The 19,089-nt window shown below is 37.7% G+C and overlaps 11 protein-coding genes across 11 annotated transcripts; 7 read left to right on the top strand and 4 right to left on the bottom strand.

The window, feature by feature from the left end:
* Nucleotides 1-1,598: 1,598 nt before the first annotated feature.
* Nucleotides 1,599-2,270, top strand: RCF2 (Rcf2p; the record flags this gene model as incomplete). The annotated part of the gene is made up of 1 exon (XM_071053323.1): nt 1,599-2,270. The coding sequence occupies one exon, from the start codon at nt 1,599-1,601 to the stop codon at nt 2,268-2,270; it is 672 nt and encodes a 223-aa protein (XP_070910731.1).
* Nucleotides 2,271-3,366: 1,096 nt separating this feature from the next.
* ARE2 (sterol acyltransferase) lies at nt 3,367-5,289 on the top strand (the record flags this gene model as incomplete). Its single annotated transcript, XM_071053322.1, has 1 exon — nt 3,367-5,289. The coding sequence occupies one exon, from the start codon at nt 3,367-3,369 to the stop codon at nt 5,287-5,289; it is 1,923 nt and encodes a 640-aa protein (XP_070910730.1).
* Nucleotides 5,290-5,877: 588 nt separating this feature from the next.
* Nucleotides 5,878-6,558, bottom strand: ATP23 (putative metalloprotease; the record flags this gene model as incomplete). Its single annotated transcript, XM_071053321.1, has 1 exon — nt 5,878-6,558. One exon carries the CDS (start codon nt 6,556-6,558, stop codon nt 5,878-5,880), a length of 681 nt encoding a protein of 226 aa, XP_070910729.1.
* Nucleotides 6,559-6,906: 348 nt separating this feature from the next.
* On the top strand, nt 6,907-8,139 carry RNJ42_03156 (uncharacterized protein; the record flags this gene model as incomplete). The annotated part of the gene is made up of 1 exon (XM_071053320.1): nt 6,907-8,139. The coding sequence occupies one exon, from the start codon at nt 6,907-6,909 to the stop codon at nt 8,137-8,139; it is 1,233 nt and encodes a 410-aa protein (XP_070910728.1).
* A 216-nt stretch (nt 8,140-8,355) lies between these two features.
* MRPL50 (mitochondrial 54S ribosomal protein bL9m MRPL50) lies at nt 8,356-8,766 on the bottom strand (the record flags this gene model as incomplete). The annotated part of the gene is made up of 1 exon (XM_071053319.1): nt 8,356-8,766. The coding sequence occupies one exon, from the start codon at nt 8,764-8,766 to the stop codon at nt 8,356-8,358; it is 411 nt and encodes a 136-aa protein (XP_070910727.1).
* A 356-nt stretch (nt 8,767-9,122) lies between these two features.
* Nucleotides 9,123-10,880, top strand: SNF12 (Snf12p; the record flags this gene model as incomplete). The annotated part of the gene is made up of 1 exon (XM_071053318.1): nt 9,123-10,880. The coding sequence occupies one exon, from the start codon at nt 9,123-9,125 to the stop codon at nt 10,878-10,880; it is 1,758 nt and encodes a 585-aa protein (XP_070910726.1).
* Nucleotides 10,881-11,284: 404 nt separating this feature from the next.
* MPP6 (Mpp6p) lies at nt 11,285-11,749 on the top strand (the record flags this gene model as incomplete). The annotated part of the gene is made up of 1 exon (XM_071053317.1): nt 11,285-11,749. The coding sequence occupies one exon, from the start codon at nt 11,285-11,287 to the stop codon at nt 11,747-11,749; it is 465 nt and encodes a 154-aa protein (XP_070910725.1).
* Nucleotides 11,750-12,178: 429 nt separating this feature from the next.
* Nucleotides 12,179-14,155, bottom strand: SEC12 (Sar family guanine nucleotide exchange factor SEC12; the record flags this gene model as incomplete). Its single annotated transcript, XM_071053316.1, has 1 exon — nt 12,179-14,155. One exon carries the CDS (start codon nt 14,153-14,155, stop codon nt 12,179-12,181), a length of 1,977 nt encoding a protein of 658 aa, XP_070910724.1.
* Nucleotides 14,156-14,512: 357 nt separating this feature from the next.
* Nucleotides 14,513-15,478, top strand: BUD17 (putative pyridoxal kinase BUD17; the record flags this gene model as incomplete). The annotated part of the gene is made up of 1 exon (XM_071053315.1): nt 14,513-15,478. One exon carries the CDS (start codon nt 14,513-14,515, stop codon nt 15,476-15,478), a length of 966 nt encoding a protein of 321 aa, XP_070910723.1.
* Nucleotides 15,479-15,614: 136 nt separating this feature from the next.
* ZNG1 (GTP-dependent zinc transferase) lies at nt 15,615-16,928 on the bottom strand (the record flags this gene model as incomplete). Its single annotated transcript, XM_071053314.1, has 1 exon — nt 15,615-16,928. The coding sequence occupies one exon, from the start codon at nt 16,926-16,928 to the stop codon at nt 15,615-15,617; it is 1,314 nt and encodes a 437-aa protein (XP_070910722.1).
* Nucleotides 16,929-17,253: 325 nt separating this feature from the next.
* Nucleotides 17,254-18,942, top strand: ALG12 (dolichyl-P-Man:Man(7)GlcNAc(2)-PP-dolichol alpha-1,6-mannosyltransferase; the record flags this gene model as incomplete). The annotated part of the gene is made up of 1 exon (XM_071053313.1): nt 17,254-18,942. The coding sequence occupies one exon, from the start codon at nt 17,254-17,256 to the stop codon at nt 18,940-18,942; it is 1,689 nt and encodes a 562-aa protein (XP_070910721.1).
* Nucleotides 18,943-19,089: the final 147 nt, after the last annotated feature.

Below are 19,089 nucleotides of genomic sequence, written 5' to 3'. Positions count from 1 at the left end.
AGATCGTTAATGGTATCACAAGTAAGTTTAACAAAAGGGAAGATAATAACAAAAATAACCTTACGTATTTATATCAATTTCTTCTTGGTATAGATAAAATTTTTTTGAGATTGTCTTGTTTCTTCTCTGTTTTGTTATTCCTTTCACTTCCACAAATGAAACAATAACCGCTGAACCTGTTTTGTAAAGCACTAGATAGACAAACTTTTGAAACAATGACCGCCAAAACAACAAAACTCTTTCTCAGAACATTAACCGCCCTAAGATCTTTATTTATAAACATAACCGCTAAAACTCATCTCATCGCATCTCATCGCATCTCATCGCAAAAGTTGAAAAAAAAAAAAAATAAAAAATTTTTCCTTTACCCCCACATAAGTTACCCTGATTAATTTGTATCACATGCTACACGTACAAAGGTATTATATATTCCGGGTAAATCCTCTTAATCATTTCATTTCTTTCTTTTTTCAATTTTATTTTTTTCTGTTCATTCTGTATCTGGGACTGTTTCACCTCTGATTGGTTCATATTTTGTTTCATCGCGTGCTACTACGGCAATATCTAGGCACATTGAGTTTAAATAAAAAAAAGTAAAGATAGGGAATAAAAAAAAAGAAATGTTTTTAAATTTGCTTTCAATCATGTGCAGGATTTTTGTGTTGAGTTGTCAGCGTGGGGGGAAGGGGAAGACGTGGCGGGACATCAACAGAGGTTAACAATTTTTGAGCCTCGACTAAAACAAAGGCCCATTATAAATTTCGTATGTACTGTACTAATTTTGTTTAATGAGTTCACTATATCCTTAGCAATTTGTAAGGGGAGACTATCAATTATTATAAATGTCAAAACTACGGTATTAGTTCTGTCAACAATAACTAACAAACAGGCAAAATCGGGTTCTGAAAAAGGATTAATGAAGCAAGGAATACGGTAATACTTCCCAAACGAATGCAGTATAGTCTTTTTTTATTTTATTTTATAAAAATAAATGTACTCGTCGTACCAGGTAGTATATTCGTCGTACAGGTCTAAGCAAAAGCCAAAAGCCGAAATATAAATATGTGCAATTCAGGTTTATACGAGTGGTTGAAAGGATTAACAAAATGACGCAATGCGTATTTCGGAGACAAAAGTACAAAAAACTTCGAGAAAATAGAGAGAATATACACAGAGAGTAAGATAGAGAGTAGAAACACAACTAAAAAGAATTTTTTCTCTTTTCTCGTTGGTCACTTTAGTATTTTAATATTGACTATTTTTGTGCAGTTACCTGTACACTAATTTTGTTTTTTCTCTTCATCGATGTTATTGTTATTATTATTGTTAGAATATTATGTTTATGTTTTGTTATTTTAAAATTTTTTTTTGGTGAAGAATTATAGGCTGTGAAAATTAAAAAAAAAAATTTTCTTGCTGCCTTTCAAAGGGTTCTTTTGACAGATAAATTAATATAAATAGGCTCTCGAGAGGATAGGGAGTTCTACTTATATAAAAACCCCGTTATATTTACGGATAGCATCTTTTTTTCTTTCTCTTTTTTTATATTCTTATATTATTTTTTCTTTTACAAAGAACAAACAAGAAACAACAACAACATGAAGCTATTAACTAAAGAAGAAATCGAAGCCCACAGATCACACACTTTGTGGGGTGGTTTGCAAGGTGCAGCTGCTGGTTTCGCCATCAGTGCTCTAGCATTCAAGTTTTTACCAAAGAGATACCCATCTTTCCAACCAGCCAAGCTCACGTGGTCCATCAAGACAGCTCTATTCATCACTCCTCCTACTTTGCTAACTGCCATCTGTGCAGAGGAGGCCTCTAACGGGTTCGATGCTACGATGTACAGCTCTGGTGCCTCCTCTAAAGAGGCTATCGAAGAACACAACAGATGGAAGAACCTGTCTACCAAGGATAAATTCGTCGAAGGTCTCTCAAACAACAAATACAAGCTGATCACCGGTGCTTGGGCTGCCTCCTTGTACGGGTCTTGGGTGCTCGTCGATCGTGACCCAATTATGACTAAAGCTCAGAAAGCCGTGCAGGCCCGTATGTATGCTCAGTTTATCACTGTTGCTCTTCTGTTAGCGTCAGTTGGTCTCTCGATGTACGAGGCCAAATTGCATCCTGACAAGAAGAAGCAAACTGAGAAGCGTAGATGGGAGAAAGCACTTCTATATGCTGAGCAAGAAGAACGTGAAGAGGCCAAGGCCCATGGGTTCGCATCTAATGAAGATAGAGTTAACGCCAAGATCTTCAAATACAAATAAACATACTACACGATAATTTAAAGTAAGAGATCTGATAAAAAAAAACAATTATATCTTAATACTCAAATGATAATAAAACTTATATATTAATATTAACGCTGCACACACGAGAGTCCCATTTTTTTTTTATTCCCCCCCACTCTATATAATTTTATAATGAACTAAAACCTTTTTGATGACATGTTAAGTACAAGTCTCCATTTTTCTCTTCCGATAGACCCTTATAACCATATTGTCATCGTGATCTAAGATCTTGGCGAGGTTGTGATCAATCGCTAATGGGAAAAGAATGATAAATATAATATGCAAGCATGTGGAGATAAGAATCAGAAAGCGGTTCCGTAAACTTTTTTGCTTCCCGTTGGTACCCTCCAGCCTTCCGCTTTGACACCTCCACACAAACCACGCACAAACAGACAGATAACCCACAGAATCAATAGAGCTACGTCAATCTTTAGCAAATGAGAGATAAAGAACACAACGCAGGGGAGGAATTTCATAATTAGAGATCCCTTCCAAAAAAAAAAATCCCTGGATTGCCTAATAGGGGAATAGAGAACAGAGGATGGCGAAGAAACGCACCGAGCAACATGAAATGAAAAAAAAAAAGGGATTTGCATCGTTGTGAACATATAGAGAACAGAGAAGATTGCGAAGTTGAAAGCTAAGCAATAGAACGAATTCGTAGTACCCACAACTAAATATACAGCTCAACAGGTACGGCGTGCAACTATTACTAAAGATAACTATACAACAAGAAAGAGAAAGAGAGAGAGTGAGTAATAGGAGACATAGACATCGAAGACCTTTTGAAGGGAAATTCGAATTGGGAAGCAGAAAAAAAAAAAAGAGAATGGAAGGACGGGATAGCCCACAGAAGGAGAGGTAGAAGGGGGATTCTAGAGTTGAAAGTTCTTTTCTATAAGAAATAAGTGAAAAATTCTGCTACCGCAGCGGAAAAATAAAAAGGTAACATATAAAAAAAAAAAAAAACTGAATATAAATAGGGGAATAGTTATTGAATATATTTTTGGATGACTTGGGATTTTACAAAGAGGACAAGGAAAGTAACAGTACAGAAAACAACAACTTCATAATGGGTGATGAATTGTTGGATGACAAAAGGTTTATTCGAATTCAAAAATTGAATCGTCCTAACGATGGGAAGAGGCATTCTCTACAGTTAGATAGCGAAGAGCATTTGTATGAGCACAAGGATGTGAAGGTAGATTCTCAGAGGAGACATCTAGATGATGGGTACTCATCTTCGGGGTCATCGGTGACTTCTTCTCCTGAGAAGTCGTCCCCTCAGCCAGTCTTGTTCGAGAAGGATGCGGAGATTGTGGAGAAGCCCACCGACTCAAGAGATGAAAGTTTGGCTCCAGGTGAAGTTGAGGTGAAGGTTGAGACTAAGCAGACGATTACCATGCTTGACGATAAGAAGAAGGCTCATGACGACACCGAAGACAGGAGGGTGGCTCACATTACTAAGAAGTTCAAGAACAGATATCAAAAGGGAACACAGGCCTTTAGATCATACTTCGATGACGTTGCCTTTGAATACAGACCTAGTATTTTCGACGCCTCTATTAACGAGCCCTATCAGACTAAGTTTGCTGGTCCTACTCTTGAGGCTTCTATCAAGAAGAAGGAGAAAGAACTGCGTCAATTGCGTACTGAGCACAAGCGTCAACTGGATAGCGGTGAAGGCCCTATCTCCTGGGAAGAGACTTTACTAACTTCTAACTTCTCAGGTATCTACGTTGCCATTTGGATGACTCTTGCTCTAGGTGTCTTGAAATCTATCATTGATTACTACTGTGAAAACGGTACCTTGAAGGACTCCGAAATCTTCCAATTCATGACAAAGGATCTATGGAAAGTTGCATATGCTGATCTAGTCATGTATTTGACTACTTACTTCTCAGTTGCTGTTCAATATCTATGTAAGTGGAAGATCCTTTCCTGGAGCAAACAAGGTTGGGTGATTATTGCCATATTTGAGGCATGGTATCTACTGTACTTCATGTACTACACTGAACACATCCTGAGATTACATTGGGTTGCCAAGATTTTCTTATTCTTGCACTCCCTTGTGCTTTTAATGAAGATGCACTCTTACTCATTTTACAATGGTTATCTATGGGAGATAAAGGATGAGTTGGACTACTCCACTAAAGCTCTAGCCAAATATAAGGAAACCGCCAAGCAAGATATCGTTGAAACCTTAGAGAAATCTATCGAATTCTGTACATCAGAAATCAAATCTCAATCTAAATATCACGAATTCCCAAATAACATCACTTTACAAAACTATTTCACCTATTCTATGTTCCCATCGTTAGTTTATCAAATCGAGTACCCAAGGACCAAGAAAATCAGATGGCATTATGTGGTGGAGAAGGTTTGTGCTATCTTTGGTACAATCATAGTCATGATGACAGTTGCCCAAATTTTCATGTATCCAGTTGCTATACGTGCATTATCTATCCGTGACAATACTGAACAGAGTCTATTTGAAAAAGCGCAAATGTGGCCAAGACTTCTCATCGATATAGTTCCAAGTTTCATTATCATGTATCTGCTGGTCTTTTATTTGATCTGGGACGCAATCCTAAACTGTATTGCTGAGTTAACGTGCTTTGGTGACCGTTATTTCTATGGTGACTGGTGGAACTGTGTGGACTGGGCTGAGTTTAGCCGTATCTGGAACGTTCCTGTCCATAAATTTTTGGTTAGACACGTATACCATAGTTCTATGAGTGCTCTAAAACTGAACAGACATCAAGCTACATTGTTCACTTTTTTCCTAAGTTCTATAATCCATGAAATGGCCATGTATGTCATATTCAAGAGATTAAGATTTTATCTATTTTGCTTTCAAATGTTCCAACTACCATTGGTCGCTATCAGTAACACCCCATTCATGAGAAAAAGAACAGTCATTGGTAATGTTATCTTCTGGCTGGGTATCTGTATTGGTCCAAGTTTGATCTGTACCATTTATTTGACTTTCTGAATACGAAACCCTCTTATACTAATATTAGTATAATTTTTTTATTATATTTTTTTTCTCTATACCTCTCCCCATACACAATCATAATTCCTAATATAGCTAATTGAAACGTATCCCATTTTTAAGTGGAAGGATTGAATTAACTTCTTTTGATGCACTCCACTTTTTCAAATTTACTACTATTAATTTTTTATTTAATTTAATTTTCAAAGGCACAAACATTTTCTTTGTATCGCACTCAATTTCTGCACTCTGTTATATTTAATGTTGTTTTATTTTATTTTCTTTATTGTCATGGGGTTAACAGGCTTATCTATAACGTCTCTATTCTTAGAGTTAGATATGCCAAAAGAGCAATAATCATAAACATAAAGATAAAAAATAATATATTGGTCATTTATTATTATTTATTATTTATTAGTTACTTATTTTATTCATATTTAGCTGTAATGAATGAATTTTAATTTTTTCTTTTAGTAACTTAAGTTATTATTGTATTTACAATGTATTGGAATATATATTCGTTTCCGCTATTTTTGATAGTAAATGATAAATATACTTATATATAAAATGCATCTTTTTTTTTTTTATTCATCTGTAGATTTCTTCAAACGGTCTGGTATCATTGAAACAACTATCCCAGACTTCGTCGACAACTTTCTTTGCATGCGCTTCATCTTTACAATTTGGGTTACCCATCACACTGATAGTAGCACGTCTCCTCACACAATCCTGGTGTCCACGGCCTACATTCATAGAGAAACCCAACCTGGCAAATTCACGAGTAAATCTACACTCACCACTCAGCGTAGAAGCCCTTATTTCCGAGCACGCATGCTGCTTCAAGTTCAACCAGTCAACTTGCCACTTCAAATTATCGAAATAATGCACTAGTTCGTGTGACAGTGTGTCCTCCAGATGCCATTTATCCTGTAGACGATTCTGACACAGTAAGATACCTATCTCTGGGTGGAACCCACCGCTCTTCCAATCAGGACACTCATCACATATAATCTTTGACTCATCGAAATTCAGCACCCGAGAGTCACTAGCACCACCATTCAGTTTCGATATTTGCTGGATCATAAACCTAACCGTGGGAGAATACTTCAACATCCAATCTCGATACTCATAACACCGTTTACAATCCTTCTTGCGGTTGTAAACCATCGCATCACGCTCATATTTAACCTTCTCCTCTGGCGTAAGCCCCAATCCGGTCTGATATTGCAAAGTTCGCCTCCACCACTCAAACTTATCTTGATCCACCATTGTAGTTCGAATATATCTCCCTTAGTTTATCTGCTATATAGACCACCACACCAGGAAAACTGTCCATCATTATGACCATTTTGAATATAAAATCGTTAAAGGGCTACAACTGAAAAATTATTTTATAGCGGCCGGTCCGCAAGAGAAAAAATTGCTAACGAAGTGGCACCAACAATCATTAAACTGCTCAAAAGGGCACACCAACAGGACAATTAGAAACGAAGGATAATAACATTTGATACTTCGATACTATAGCATATATAAGATCAATCGATTTCCTTATATTTCGAGCCAAGGAACGACTTTAAGAATAACCAAATAAGTACAAAAAAAAAAGGTGGGGGGATAATGTTTAGTCAATTTACTAAGTTCGTTGAGTATGTCAACAGTTTGAATGCGGACTATAATGCTCTGAGCTATGATGAGCAAAAGGCTATGAGTATCATGGAGAGATTGCAGACGTACAATTGGACATTTGAGGCCTGTACCGTTGCAATCCTCGTATTCATTGTTGTGTTCTACAAAGTGGGTACTAGCGTGAACTGTAGCAAGGCTAAGAAGGTTATGACCTCTGTCAATGCCTTTTTGAACAATGAGCTATGTTTTGCTAAGGTCGGTCTTGCTTCTGCCGACCAGCCTGGTCAATTGTACACTTCTGGACGTGGTAACACCTGGTTCAGTACTTTTGCTACTGGTCGTAGTAACATTGCTTCTGTTAATGTTAACATGCATTTGGCTCCATTGAACAACCCAATGTCCTTGTTGATTGAGGGTATCATTGCATACTTGTTCCCATCTTTGAAGACTCAGGAATTGGAGGACTTTGTTGAAGTCACGATCAAGCCAAACGGTATTTATTTGGGTACCGAAGCTGCTGAATTGACCAATGACAAGTTGAAGGCTAGAAAGGATATATTGACTAAATTTAAGTTTATCACTGCTATTGTCAACAAGAGTGTCATGAATGAGGTCCATGATGAGCACTACTATCTTTCTCTTTGTGGTACCAGTGAACACAACTCCTTGCCATTGGAGTACGTCTACATGTCTGAAATGAACCAATTGAATGGTTACGCTGCCAACTATCTATCTAATAGCAGAACTCCACTAAAGGAGGTCTTGAAAGAAAGTACCGGTATCTTGAAATTCATGGCATTCACTGATCTACCAAGTGAGAAGCCATACAACGAGAAAGAGTGGAACACTGTCACCGACGACGCTCGTATTGTTATCCGTACCTCTGTTCCAAAGAACAGTACTGATTTGGAGGCATTGAACAAGTTGATCAGTATTGCTGTCGAAGTTTACGACGGGTACACTGCCGAATTGAATAGCAAGGGGTTCGCCTACATCACTAATGATATGCTGAAGAAGTCTTCAAACTTGAGAAACCAAGAATTGCAAAAATTGGTAAAGGCTGCCAAACTTCAAGCCCTTGAAGATGCAAAGGAGAAGAAACTGGCTGAAGAGAAGGAGAAGAGACGTCAAATGAAGGGTACTCTTGAACAACAAAAGATGGACCAGAAGATGAAGGAGAAGAGAGAGAGACGTCAAAAAAACAAGATGAAGGTTAAAATGTAATTTTGACCCTTTGAATTAAACGAAAAAACGATAGATAACTTGTGAAATATTTTCTTTTCTAACTATCTTGTTAAATGTATGTAATTATTTTCCCGTCTTAAAAAGTAGTAGATACGTTATTTACAATTGTATTTATGTACATGAAACTGTTAAGAATTATAAGCTTTACGATACAGAATAGATAAATGTGATAAAATAATAAAGGGTGTATCATTTTCACAGACGCAAACCCGGAATATTAACATCCTTAATAGTGATTTCAGAGTCCAAAAATCCTTTTTTCTGTTCAATATCTTCCTTTGGAATATCCTTCTGTAACTCAAATGTCTCCTCCTCTATAACCATTGCCTGTTCTGCCTGTAGTTTCTTCTCCTGAGCAAGTGCTGCTTTCCTTATCTCAGCCTGTTGCTTACTATACTCCAGCAACGCTTGGTCAACCTGCGACTCTTCTAGTATATAACGAGCTCCATTACCGTAGTGTAAGTAATTTAGCATCAGCGATGGCTTTACTTTTGCTACCTCACCTTTGTACAAATGGAAACGTGGGAAATCCTTCAAAATTTGGACCTGTACCCTTTTTGTACGCTTCGAAAGCGCACTATATAAAACAGCTGTACTCTTAAACATCTGTAGTATATTATATTGTTTAGTATTGAGCTCTAAGATGCGTTATTCTTGCTTTTCTTATAACTCTAATATCTTTAATATTGTCAACTTGGCTTAAAAAGTGAAATTTGAAAAAACGAAAAAAACAGCGACGCTTAAAATTGAAGAAAAATTAAATCAACAAGCAAATACAACTTAAAAGTCATAAAGGTTAGCTAAGAACTATCTTAGTATATTAACAGCAGCCACAAACTCCTTTCAATATAGTAGGTTTAGTTCTAGAACAGATTAGCAATTATACAGGACAGAAAGTGTTTATTGTCTACTATCTTTTCTAAAATATCAAAAGGGTTGTAAAATAAGCAAAATATAACATTATGAGTGCGAATATTTCTAAAGGTGGTAAGATAAGGTATTCTAATGTACCTAATGTGAATGATTCAAGGAAGGGGGAATCACGGTCTAATTCTAATATCTCAGGGAGTACAACCGCGTCTCATAGTAATGATAATTCGCACAATACCGCAACCAGTGCAGCCGCCATTGGGCATCCTAGTGACACATATATACCACCACAATTGAGTAAGATGATACCTGGTCTGCGGCTATACGAGCAATTACTAGAGGAAGAGAGTAAAATAGATGCTGTTATCAAAAGGAGGAAAGTAGCCATGGAGCATTCTATCCAGAACATCAAGAACAATTTAATTCTATTTAGGGAGCCATATAACTTGGTGAATACGAGGAATATAACGTATTTAAGGGTATTTATCAGCAGTGTGTCGGAGAATCAAATGTGGCAGAACCCCGACGCGTCTCTGGAGGATGGAGCATGGACTATGCGTATCGAAGGTAGACTAATTGACTCTAAGCAAGGAGGGAATGCGAATAGAGACAAATTTAGTACTTTCATAGATGGTATAAAGGTGGAATTTAAAAAACCGAAAACTCCTAGTGAAGAAGAGAAAAATGATGAAGATGACGATACGAAAAACAATAGCAATACTGCCAACAATGAAAGCAGTATAGGTGAAAATAATACGAGTGGTAACGATATGACTAGAGAGAATTCAACGACAGCCCCTTTTACAATTGAACACACTCCCAATACTATAGGAAATGAATCATCTAATCCTCCTACAGTCACTGAGACTGGATCTGTCAGCGAAATGAACACTCCATTTTCCCAAAGTAATGAACGTGATGAATTCCAAGAAGTGGTTGAATGGAAAGCTGACCCACGAAAGCCTGTAGAATTTGACGGTTTTGATATAAAGAGAAATGGAACCACAAATATAGAGACAACTGTCACCATCTATCCAAAAAGTGTCGAGACAAATAGGTATTTTTACTCACCAGAGTTGGCCTCCATTATTGGACTTTCCCAAGGTTCAAAAACGGATGCTATATTCTCGCTATACAAATATGTCCAGATGAACGATCTATTAGTGTCACAGGATTATACAGCAAATACATCTCTTGGTGCCGGTATTGTGTCTTCTAGAAGAGCAAGATCGTTGAAGAATGTTATCCAACTTGATGAATCTTTATCCCAACTATTCTCCAGCGACGACCGCTATGAATCTAATGAATCTCTACCGTCAACTATAAAACTAACAGACATTCCATCATTAGTTGAGAAAAACATCGAATCCTCTAAACCAGTGAAAATAAACTATACTGTTAGAGTGGACAAGGCTTCTACCTATGGTGAAGTAGTTTTTGATGTTGAAGTACCAACTAAAGAACTAATCGTGCAACAACAACAGAAGGGTATGAATAACAAAGTAGTAACCGTAGACAAATTAACCGAGGAAGTCTTGCAATTGCTAGCAGAATACGACGGCCATATTACAAAGAATAAAACTCAAACAGCGGAGTTTGACAAGAAAGCCACTGTACTACATGCTCAATTAAACTCAACTAGGATGAAACATGGATTCTATAAGAAATTTTCCGACGATCCTGTGAACGCCTTGAAAGAATACATCGAATCCACCTCAAATGCACTAAAAGTTCTCTCAGGTGATGAAGGTTTCCTCGAAGACAATGTCAGGAGATCGCAGTTCTATAAAGAAAATGAGGATATTCTCAAAGAAGATATCTCTATATTACTGAAGCATGAAAGGTTGTAAGTAAATTAGCTTATTAGATATACATGAATTATACAATTTTTACCTCCAGTTGAGGATTGGAGGGTTGTGTTATAGGAGGGAGTCAAAAAAATTACGAACAAGATGGAAAACCATGGGTTTTAACTATTACATCCATAAATTTGGAGCATAATTGGATCTATTATTATATAAATTCACTTTTTGTTTAACTTCGCAGTATTTTCTTTTCACAGCTTTATTTTTTTCTTTCTTGATTGTGCTGAAAAATTTCCGATGCTCATCGCCAGATCCTTAATGATGAAAGTGTAAACATATACAAGGTATTTAAAGCTAGATAGACATATAACACACCTTTACAAGTGATTAGAGATTACAAGTTCAAGCTAAATATATTTAGAGCATATTAATAAATCGATAAAGCAGATATGAGTGGAAAGGGAGAACTCTCAAGCCGAGTTATGAACATGAAGTTCATGAAGTTTATGAAGACAGATGAAGAGAAGAAAGCTGATGAGACGAGCGAAAGTAATATAAAGGACGATGATTCTAGATGGGACATGAAATCAGTACAGAATTCCGTGACACAATCAAAGAAATTGATAATACGTAAGAAACCAGTCAATGTACCACTAGAACAAAATGTTAGTGTAACAACATTAGAGAACGAAGGAAAAGAGGTGAAAAAGAACGCATTGCATGGTAGAAGGATATTTGGTGTAAATCCAAACAAACGTCCTGCAGAAGAGGATACCAATTCAGCTGAGCAGGTAAAAACGGAGTTGGAAGATAGTTACAATCCTGAAGAAGATATGGATACTCTTCTGAAAAAGTCAAAAGATACCAAAAGGAAAGTAAACAAATCAAAGGCCAAGAAGCATAAAAAGAAATAATCTCGAACTATTGAATCCACATTCAACAAGATTTCGTTTTATGCTATTATAACACAATTACCATATTTTTTTGATGATTTCTTCCAGCATTAAAAAAAATTAAATTTGAACCAATACGAGATTGGTATTGTATTATCAAATATTAATAAGAGTAATGTATCTCCCCCGTTATAAATAGGCAAATAGAATTATTTAGGTCAAGCCATAGGACGGATAGTGACAGGTTATTAATACAGACCATGGATCGTAGCTACAGCAGAAACTTCTAATCAGTGGTACCTGTGTTTAAATTACTTTTATTAAATAATGAGTTAGAATTTTATAGATGTTACACAGAACATATAATTAGTGTTACACATGCATAATCACATTTAGATTTTTAAAACGACTTTAACAATCTATTAGTTGTATTGTTGTTCGAGTTGCTACTTAAGTTGTCTTCTTTTCGTTTTCAGGTTCTTGTTCTTCACGCTCTCCACGCTCACGTTCTTCACGTTCCTTACGCTCACGTTCCTTACGCTCACGTTCTTCACGTTCCTTACGCTCACGTTCTTCACGTTCCTTACGCTCACGTTCCTCACGTTCCTTACGCTCATGTTCTTCACGTTCTTCACGTTCCTTACGCTCACGTTCCTCACGTTCCTCACGCTCACGTTCTTCACGTTCCTTACGATCACGTTCCTCACGTTCCTTACGATAACGTTCCTCACGTTCCTTACGATAACGTTCCTCACGTTCCTTACGCTCACGTTCCTCACGTTCCTTACGCTCACGTTCCTCACGTTCCTTACGCTCACGTTCCTCACGTTCCTCACGCTCACGTTCTTCACGTTCCTTACGCTCACGTTCCTCACGTTCCTTACGCTCATGTTCTTCACGTTCCTTACGCTCACGTTCCTCACGTTCCTCACGTTCCTTACGCTCATGTTCTTCACGTTCTTCACGTTCCTTACGCTCATGTTCTTCACGTTCCTTACGTTCACGTTCTTGGTCATCTTGTTCATTCTTCTGCTTTATTTGTTCTTCGATTTGTTCCTTTTCCCTTTGTTGTACTTCTAATTGTTTTTTAAGCTGTTCCTCCAGCCTCATACTTTCTAAAAGTTCCTGTTCCAAACGTTCTTTCTCCGCTACCGCAGAATCAACAGATGGCACAGCTGTAGATACGTCGTAAGAATCATTTGGTACATGTATGGTACCGACTAAAGTAACTTGTTCCATATCTTCATAGGTTTGCACAGAACTACTAGTATTCTGACCATTTCCACTGAAATATTCTAACATACCGGCATGCATATTTTCCTGGTACATGTAGTTGATAATATAGGCTAAGAAGAGTATTAAAACAGTGTTCATTATCCATTGGGTTGTGTTTTCCATAATAGACTTAGATGTCGCAAAGTCAGCTGGTATTTCTATCAAATGAATTGTTTCTGCTGCAGAAATGCTAGCCGCATACCTGGAATCAGGGGAGAATACAACTCTAGTAATGGCAAATCCATGAACCTGTGTGAATAGCTTACCTACAGAAAGATTTCTCAATTTCACAAGCAGGACAGAGTTATCGTTCGTGGATAAAATAGCCAAATTACCTTGTCTGTTAACATCCATGGAGGTAATGCCCTTAAATTTCGAAGTAATTTGACGGGACCACAGCACAGAGGTTTTTCCACTCTTAATACTTATCTTTGTCATCAAGATACCTTTGGAATTAGACCATGTAGCAGCAATTAAAACGGTATTGTCATCCATAAATTTGATCTTGGATAGGATCACATTACGGTCGAAGTCAGTCTTCCTTAATACACAGCTGCCAGTGACTGTAGATATGATTTCCAGACTCGACTGCGTTACGTACGCTATAAGCTTCCCGTTAGGCGAGAAATGCAAGTCCTTAACATCCCTCCCGGTCTCAATCTCGAATTTAACGCTGTAATTACGAGGGTCAATGATAGTCATTACAGGAGGGTTTTTAGAGGAGGCAATTGCTGCCTCTGTACCATCACGGGAGATACGGATAAGTTTTGTGTAGTCGTCTGGATTGCGCGACTTATCCAAATCCGCTGAGGACTCAAATTGCAACTTCTTCCCGTTATACCGGAACTTTCGAATATGATTGTTACCTTTCCCACTCTTAATCTTCCCGCTGTTTTCATTACATCCGACCAGAACAACGCCATTGACACAATCCAAAGCTGTGGGAGAATCGTCGTTCGATGGTAGCGTCGTCTCACAAACCTCCTTTATCTTCAAAACATCCTTCTTGCTAACTTCTAGCACAGTAATCTTATTATCAACACCGTTATTACCTTCACCGCCACCACCAGTCACAATAACCTGATCATTATCCAGAAACTTCGCCCCGTACAGGGGATACCCAACCTTATACAACTTCGTGGCAAACTTCATATCGATACAGTGCTTCCTGCTCAAAATTTATTATTTGTATTATAGCCTGTAGAGCAATTGATGTTATATTTATCGTATCAGCTCCTTCTTATAATGTATCTTTTATAATTCCTTATTCTTTCTACCAAGTCCTTTTTGTGTTAAAAGTAGGCTTTTGGCTTATGACCAATTTTTTTTCTTCAGGGCTTCAGCCAAAATTACGAATCACATCGTAAAAGCCCATCGAGTCTCAATTGCTGGTAACCAGTGGATCAAGTATCAAGACCAGATGTCGATTGTCATCGTGAATTGGTGATATTGTTTTGGGTTGTGCTAGAGGAAGGACTAAAAAACTAGACTAGAGGACAGGGTGTTCATATGACAAAAAATAGTGACATGTCTAAGGCTCCGTTGTACCACGGAAAGATATTAACAATTCAGTCGCATGTAGTGCATGGGTATGTTGGGAATAGGGTAGCTACCTTCCCTTTACAGTACCGTGGATGGGATGTGGATGCTTTAAACACAGTCCAGTATTCCAATCATCTTGGGTACGGTTCTGCTACTGGGTTTAAATACGGCGCCGATGACCTATGCCAAGTGCTTCAAAATGGGCTTATTGATGCACTTGACATACATTACGATGCTATTATCACTGGGTACACGCCATCTGAGCAAGCGTTGGAGCAGCTGAGCGAGGTGATAGCCCGTACTAATGCTAAAGAGTCACACCAGTTGAAATGGGTTGTAGACCCAGTTCTCGGTGATAATGGCCGGTTATATGTATCCGAGGCAGTGATACCAGTGTACAAATCTATTTTAAGGGAAAACAAGATCTTTCTAGCGACACCTAACCAGTTTGAAATGGAGCTGCTCTCAGGGGTGACTATTAACGATATGACTAGCTTAAAAACAGCTATGGAAGCATTCCACTCGCTGTATCCACTGGTGGAGAAAATTGTTGTGACGAGTGTTAAATTTAGTCCGTCCAGTAACTATATAGTGGCAGCTTCTGACAAGAAAGCTACCCCGAACGGGAATGCGATAGTCTATTTTGAAATTCCCGAAATAAAATGTCACTTCTCTGGCAGTGGTGACCTACTCACTGCTTTGCTGCTGGATAGCTTACTCAAACAAAAAGATAACCCTAACCTCGAGAAAGCCTTAGCATTAGCGCTGTGGCTCACTGGTAGTATTCTCCAAAGGACATATGAACTGGCAATAAAAGAACATGACATTGAGCCCATCGGTATTCCAAGCATAAAGGACTTGAAGGTAATTCAGTGTTTAGACCTGCTAAAGCTCGTGGAAATTCCAGAGTTACCTAGCAGTGGTTATTTATAATAACAAAAACACATATTCATTATAAATGCTATATATCATTGAAAAGTGACGTTTCATCATCATTATTAGCAGTATTCTTAGTGAAACCAATACCAATAAGAACCAAATAAATGACTATGAAGTCCTCTAATGCTTACTACTTATCTAAAACTTTATATAAAAGTTCCCGAATGCCTTCTTCATCCAAGTATTTCCCTATAAGGACTAGCTTACATTCTTGTGCCTCGGTTTCATGACCTTCGAAGATATCGAACGTATCTCTCACACCTTGCATGACATATATATCTCGTGCTTTGTCACTCTGATCCGTATTCTCAACTATAAATAACCCTTTTGATCTCTCAACCTCCCATTTACTTGATATATTCTTCAAGTTTTGAACGTCCTCATCATCATTTAGACCAAAGTTTTTCCATAATATCTTTTGAAGAAATTCCTTTTGTAATCTTTCGAATTCCGTTTGATTCTTCAACTTTCTGAAGGATAGCGCAACTGTGGACATACGATGGTCATGCATCGCACCATCAGTCTTTAGAATCTTCTCTTTGAATTCGTCATGTATCGTAATATCAGTAGAGTCATAAGCATGTAAGTCCAGAAGATGATGTAGCTCTATCTCACCATACTTGGTACCAAATATTGGCGCTATAGAATTTATATCCTTGATTCTACCTTCAATTCTCTTCACCATATTGGGTTCATTTTCTATTTTGTCGTATTTGTTTAAAATTATTCTATCAGCCATAGCCATTTGAAAATATGCTATTGTTAGGTTCTCCTCCTTGATCACACTTTGGTTATGCCAGTGAGCTTCTGGTGAGACGTCATCCAAACACTTCTCAATATGTTCTGCATCTAGTACTGTAATTATACCGTCAATATACACATTACTATTCAGCCCTTCATCCTGCCAGAACATCTTAGCAATCGGAGCTGGATCAGCTATACCAGACGTCTCCAGAAGAATATAGTCAATCATGCCAGGCGAACGTTCTATCATGTCCTCAATGGCCTTGACACCTACATTCTTTAATGAACAACACAGGCACCCGTTTCCCAGATCTAACCACTCCTGGTAATTAGCCTCACCGTTTCTGATAGTCATAGCCTTCTCTATCTCACTACTGTCCCCAAATTCATTCAAAATGACAGCAATCTTCCTATCAGAGCCCTTCAGAGCAATCTTCTCAAGCAATGTACTCTTACCTGAACCCAAATACCCAGTGATGATGGTTACAGGAATCCTCTTACGCTCCATGTTAACTGCACGGGACACCCCATCGGTTTGCTTATTAGTCCTAGCAACTTTATCCTCACTGACAATGTTAACACCCCCATCATTCTTAACATTTTTTAAAATTTCTGACAGGTTTGCCTCCTTACCAGTAACCAAAGGTGGTAATTCACCATCCTCTTCTTCATTATAACGATAATTCTTTAATGCAGACATTTCTAACTTATATCACACAGGAAGAGATAGAGCAAGAGAGGGTGAGAAAGCAAGAGAGACAATACTGCAAAAAGCTCAAGGCCAATACAGTCTTCAATCCATCTAACAAAACGTTTAAATATTAATTCTATATACGTTTGGGTTTATATTTCACTCAATATTATCCAATATTGAATTTTTTGTTGTGAAGGCAAAGAAGCCGTTTTGACATATTAGGAAGTTGCGCACCCAGTAACTCAAGATGGGTAGTAATACAGGAAAGAGAAGGGTGAGGCAACTGGTAACTTGGACAAAAGTATACTATTAATCCAAGGCACGAATAACCATGTTTAAATTTAGATGGTCATTAATGGATACAGCCCTTTTGGCTGTTATTTTTTACCATTTGATTCAGGCTCCATATACTAAAGTTGAAGAAAGTTTCAGTCTTCAGGCTATCCATGATATCCTAGAATACGGTGTATTTGATATATCGAAGTATGATCATCTTAAGTTTCCTGGTGTTGTTCCCAGGACGTTTATTGGTCCATTGATTGTAGCTGCTGTGGCAAAGCCTGTAATATTCATCTCATCGCTATTGGGATTTAAATCTGAGGGGACTCAGATGTATGCTCAATTGATCGTCCGTGGTGTAATTGGTCTATTTAACGGTCTATCCTTGATTGTGCTTAAAAATGCCTTACAGGATATGTTTGATGATATAGAGGCTAAGAAGCAAAAGAAGAAGCAGAAGGATGGTGACGAAGAAGCAGAAGTCGAGCCTAAGGGCCTGACTTTCACAACTGTTGGTTTTTGGTTTATGGCATTCGCCATGTCTGGTTTCCACATGATGTTTTACTGTTCCAGAACTTTGCCAAACTTTATCGGCGCATTCCCAATGTCTAATATTGCGTTGAGTTTAGCGCTAAATGGTAAATTTGAGCTTTCTATCTTACTACTTAGTGCGGCAGCCATTGTATTTAGACTTGAGTTGGCAGCAATGGCTGCTGGTCTGGCTCTGTTTTCTTTCATTTACAAGAAAGTCGATTTGTTCAGGGCAATCAAATTTGGTTTCATGGGTGCGGGTGTTGCTATTGGTATATCTATGACTATTGACTCTCATTTCTGGGGTGAATGGGGGGTTCCCGAAGTAGATGCTTTCATCTTCAACGTTGTCCTTGGGAAATCCTCTGAATGGGGTACTGAGTCACCATTAGCTTACTTTACCCACTATTTGAGAATGCTATTCTTGCCACCTACAATTCTTGTGTTAAACTACGTCGGTTTTAAAGTTGCACCATCAAACCTGAAAGTGGTGACTTTGGCAGGTTATTTCCATATCCTTGCCTTATCTGCACAACCACATAAAGAATGGAGGTTTATTATCTACTCTGTTCCATCTATTATTATGCTAGGTAGTTCAGGTGCCGCCTACCTATGGGAGAATTTCAGAGTCCAAACTTTAGGTAATGCTGGTTTGCTTTCGTTGCTACCGATCTCTGTATTTGCTTCTGCAGTCGTTTCATTGATGTTCGGTTATGTGTCTACTCTGAACTATCCTGGTGGTGAGGCATTAGCCGTTTTTAACAACTATATTATATCGAACAATATTACTAACGTTACTGCCCATATTACGGTTCCACCTTGTATGACAGGTGTTAGTTTGTTCGGTGAATTAGACCATGATAAATATGGTGTTGTATATGACCGTTCAGAAAAGATTGAAACAGTTCAATCTTTATGGGACACTTACGACTATTTAATTACGCATGAAAACTCCAATATCGGTATGTCCTATGGTTTGAATGATACTACAGCCGATGAATGGGAGTTGATAGGAAAGAGTAAGATATTTGCAGGTATTGATCCAAGTCCTGTTATGAATTACGTTTTCCAAGATGGTAATGTCTTTGGCTTAGTTTACGATACCCTAATGAGGGACTCGCCTTCTGAGTTCATTTTCGATCTTTTCGATAAATCGTTGATTCGCCAAGATATTTTCTTTGTCTACAAAAGAAACAAATTAGAGGAATGATTAAAAAGCCTATAAAAATAAATTAAAAATAATTACAGATGAACTAAAGATATTTGATATGCTTTCGTAGAAGATATATATAAAAAATAAACAATTATAATTGATAAAGTAAGTTAAAATTCTAACGTCTATTTCTATACTTGTATT

This window comes from Nakaseomyces bracarensis, assembly GCF_045282275.1.
Source record: "Nakaseomyces bracarensis strain CBM3 chromosome Unknown Scaff11_0, whole genome shotgun sequence".
NCBI lineage: Eukaryota > Fungi > Ascomycota > Saccharomycetes > Saccharomycetales > Saccharomycetaceae > Nakaseomyces > Nakaseomyces bracarensis.
Note: the sequence above shows the minus strand (reverse complement) of the source record. Positions and strands in the feature narration are given on the sequence as shown.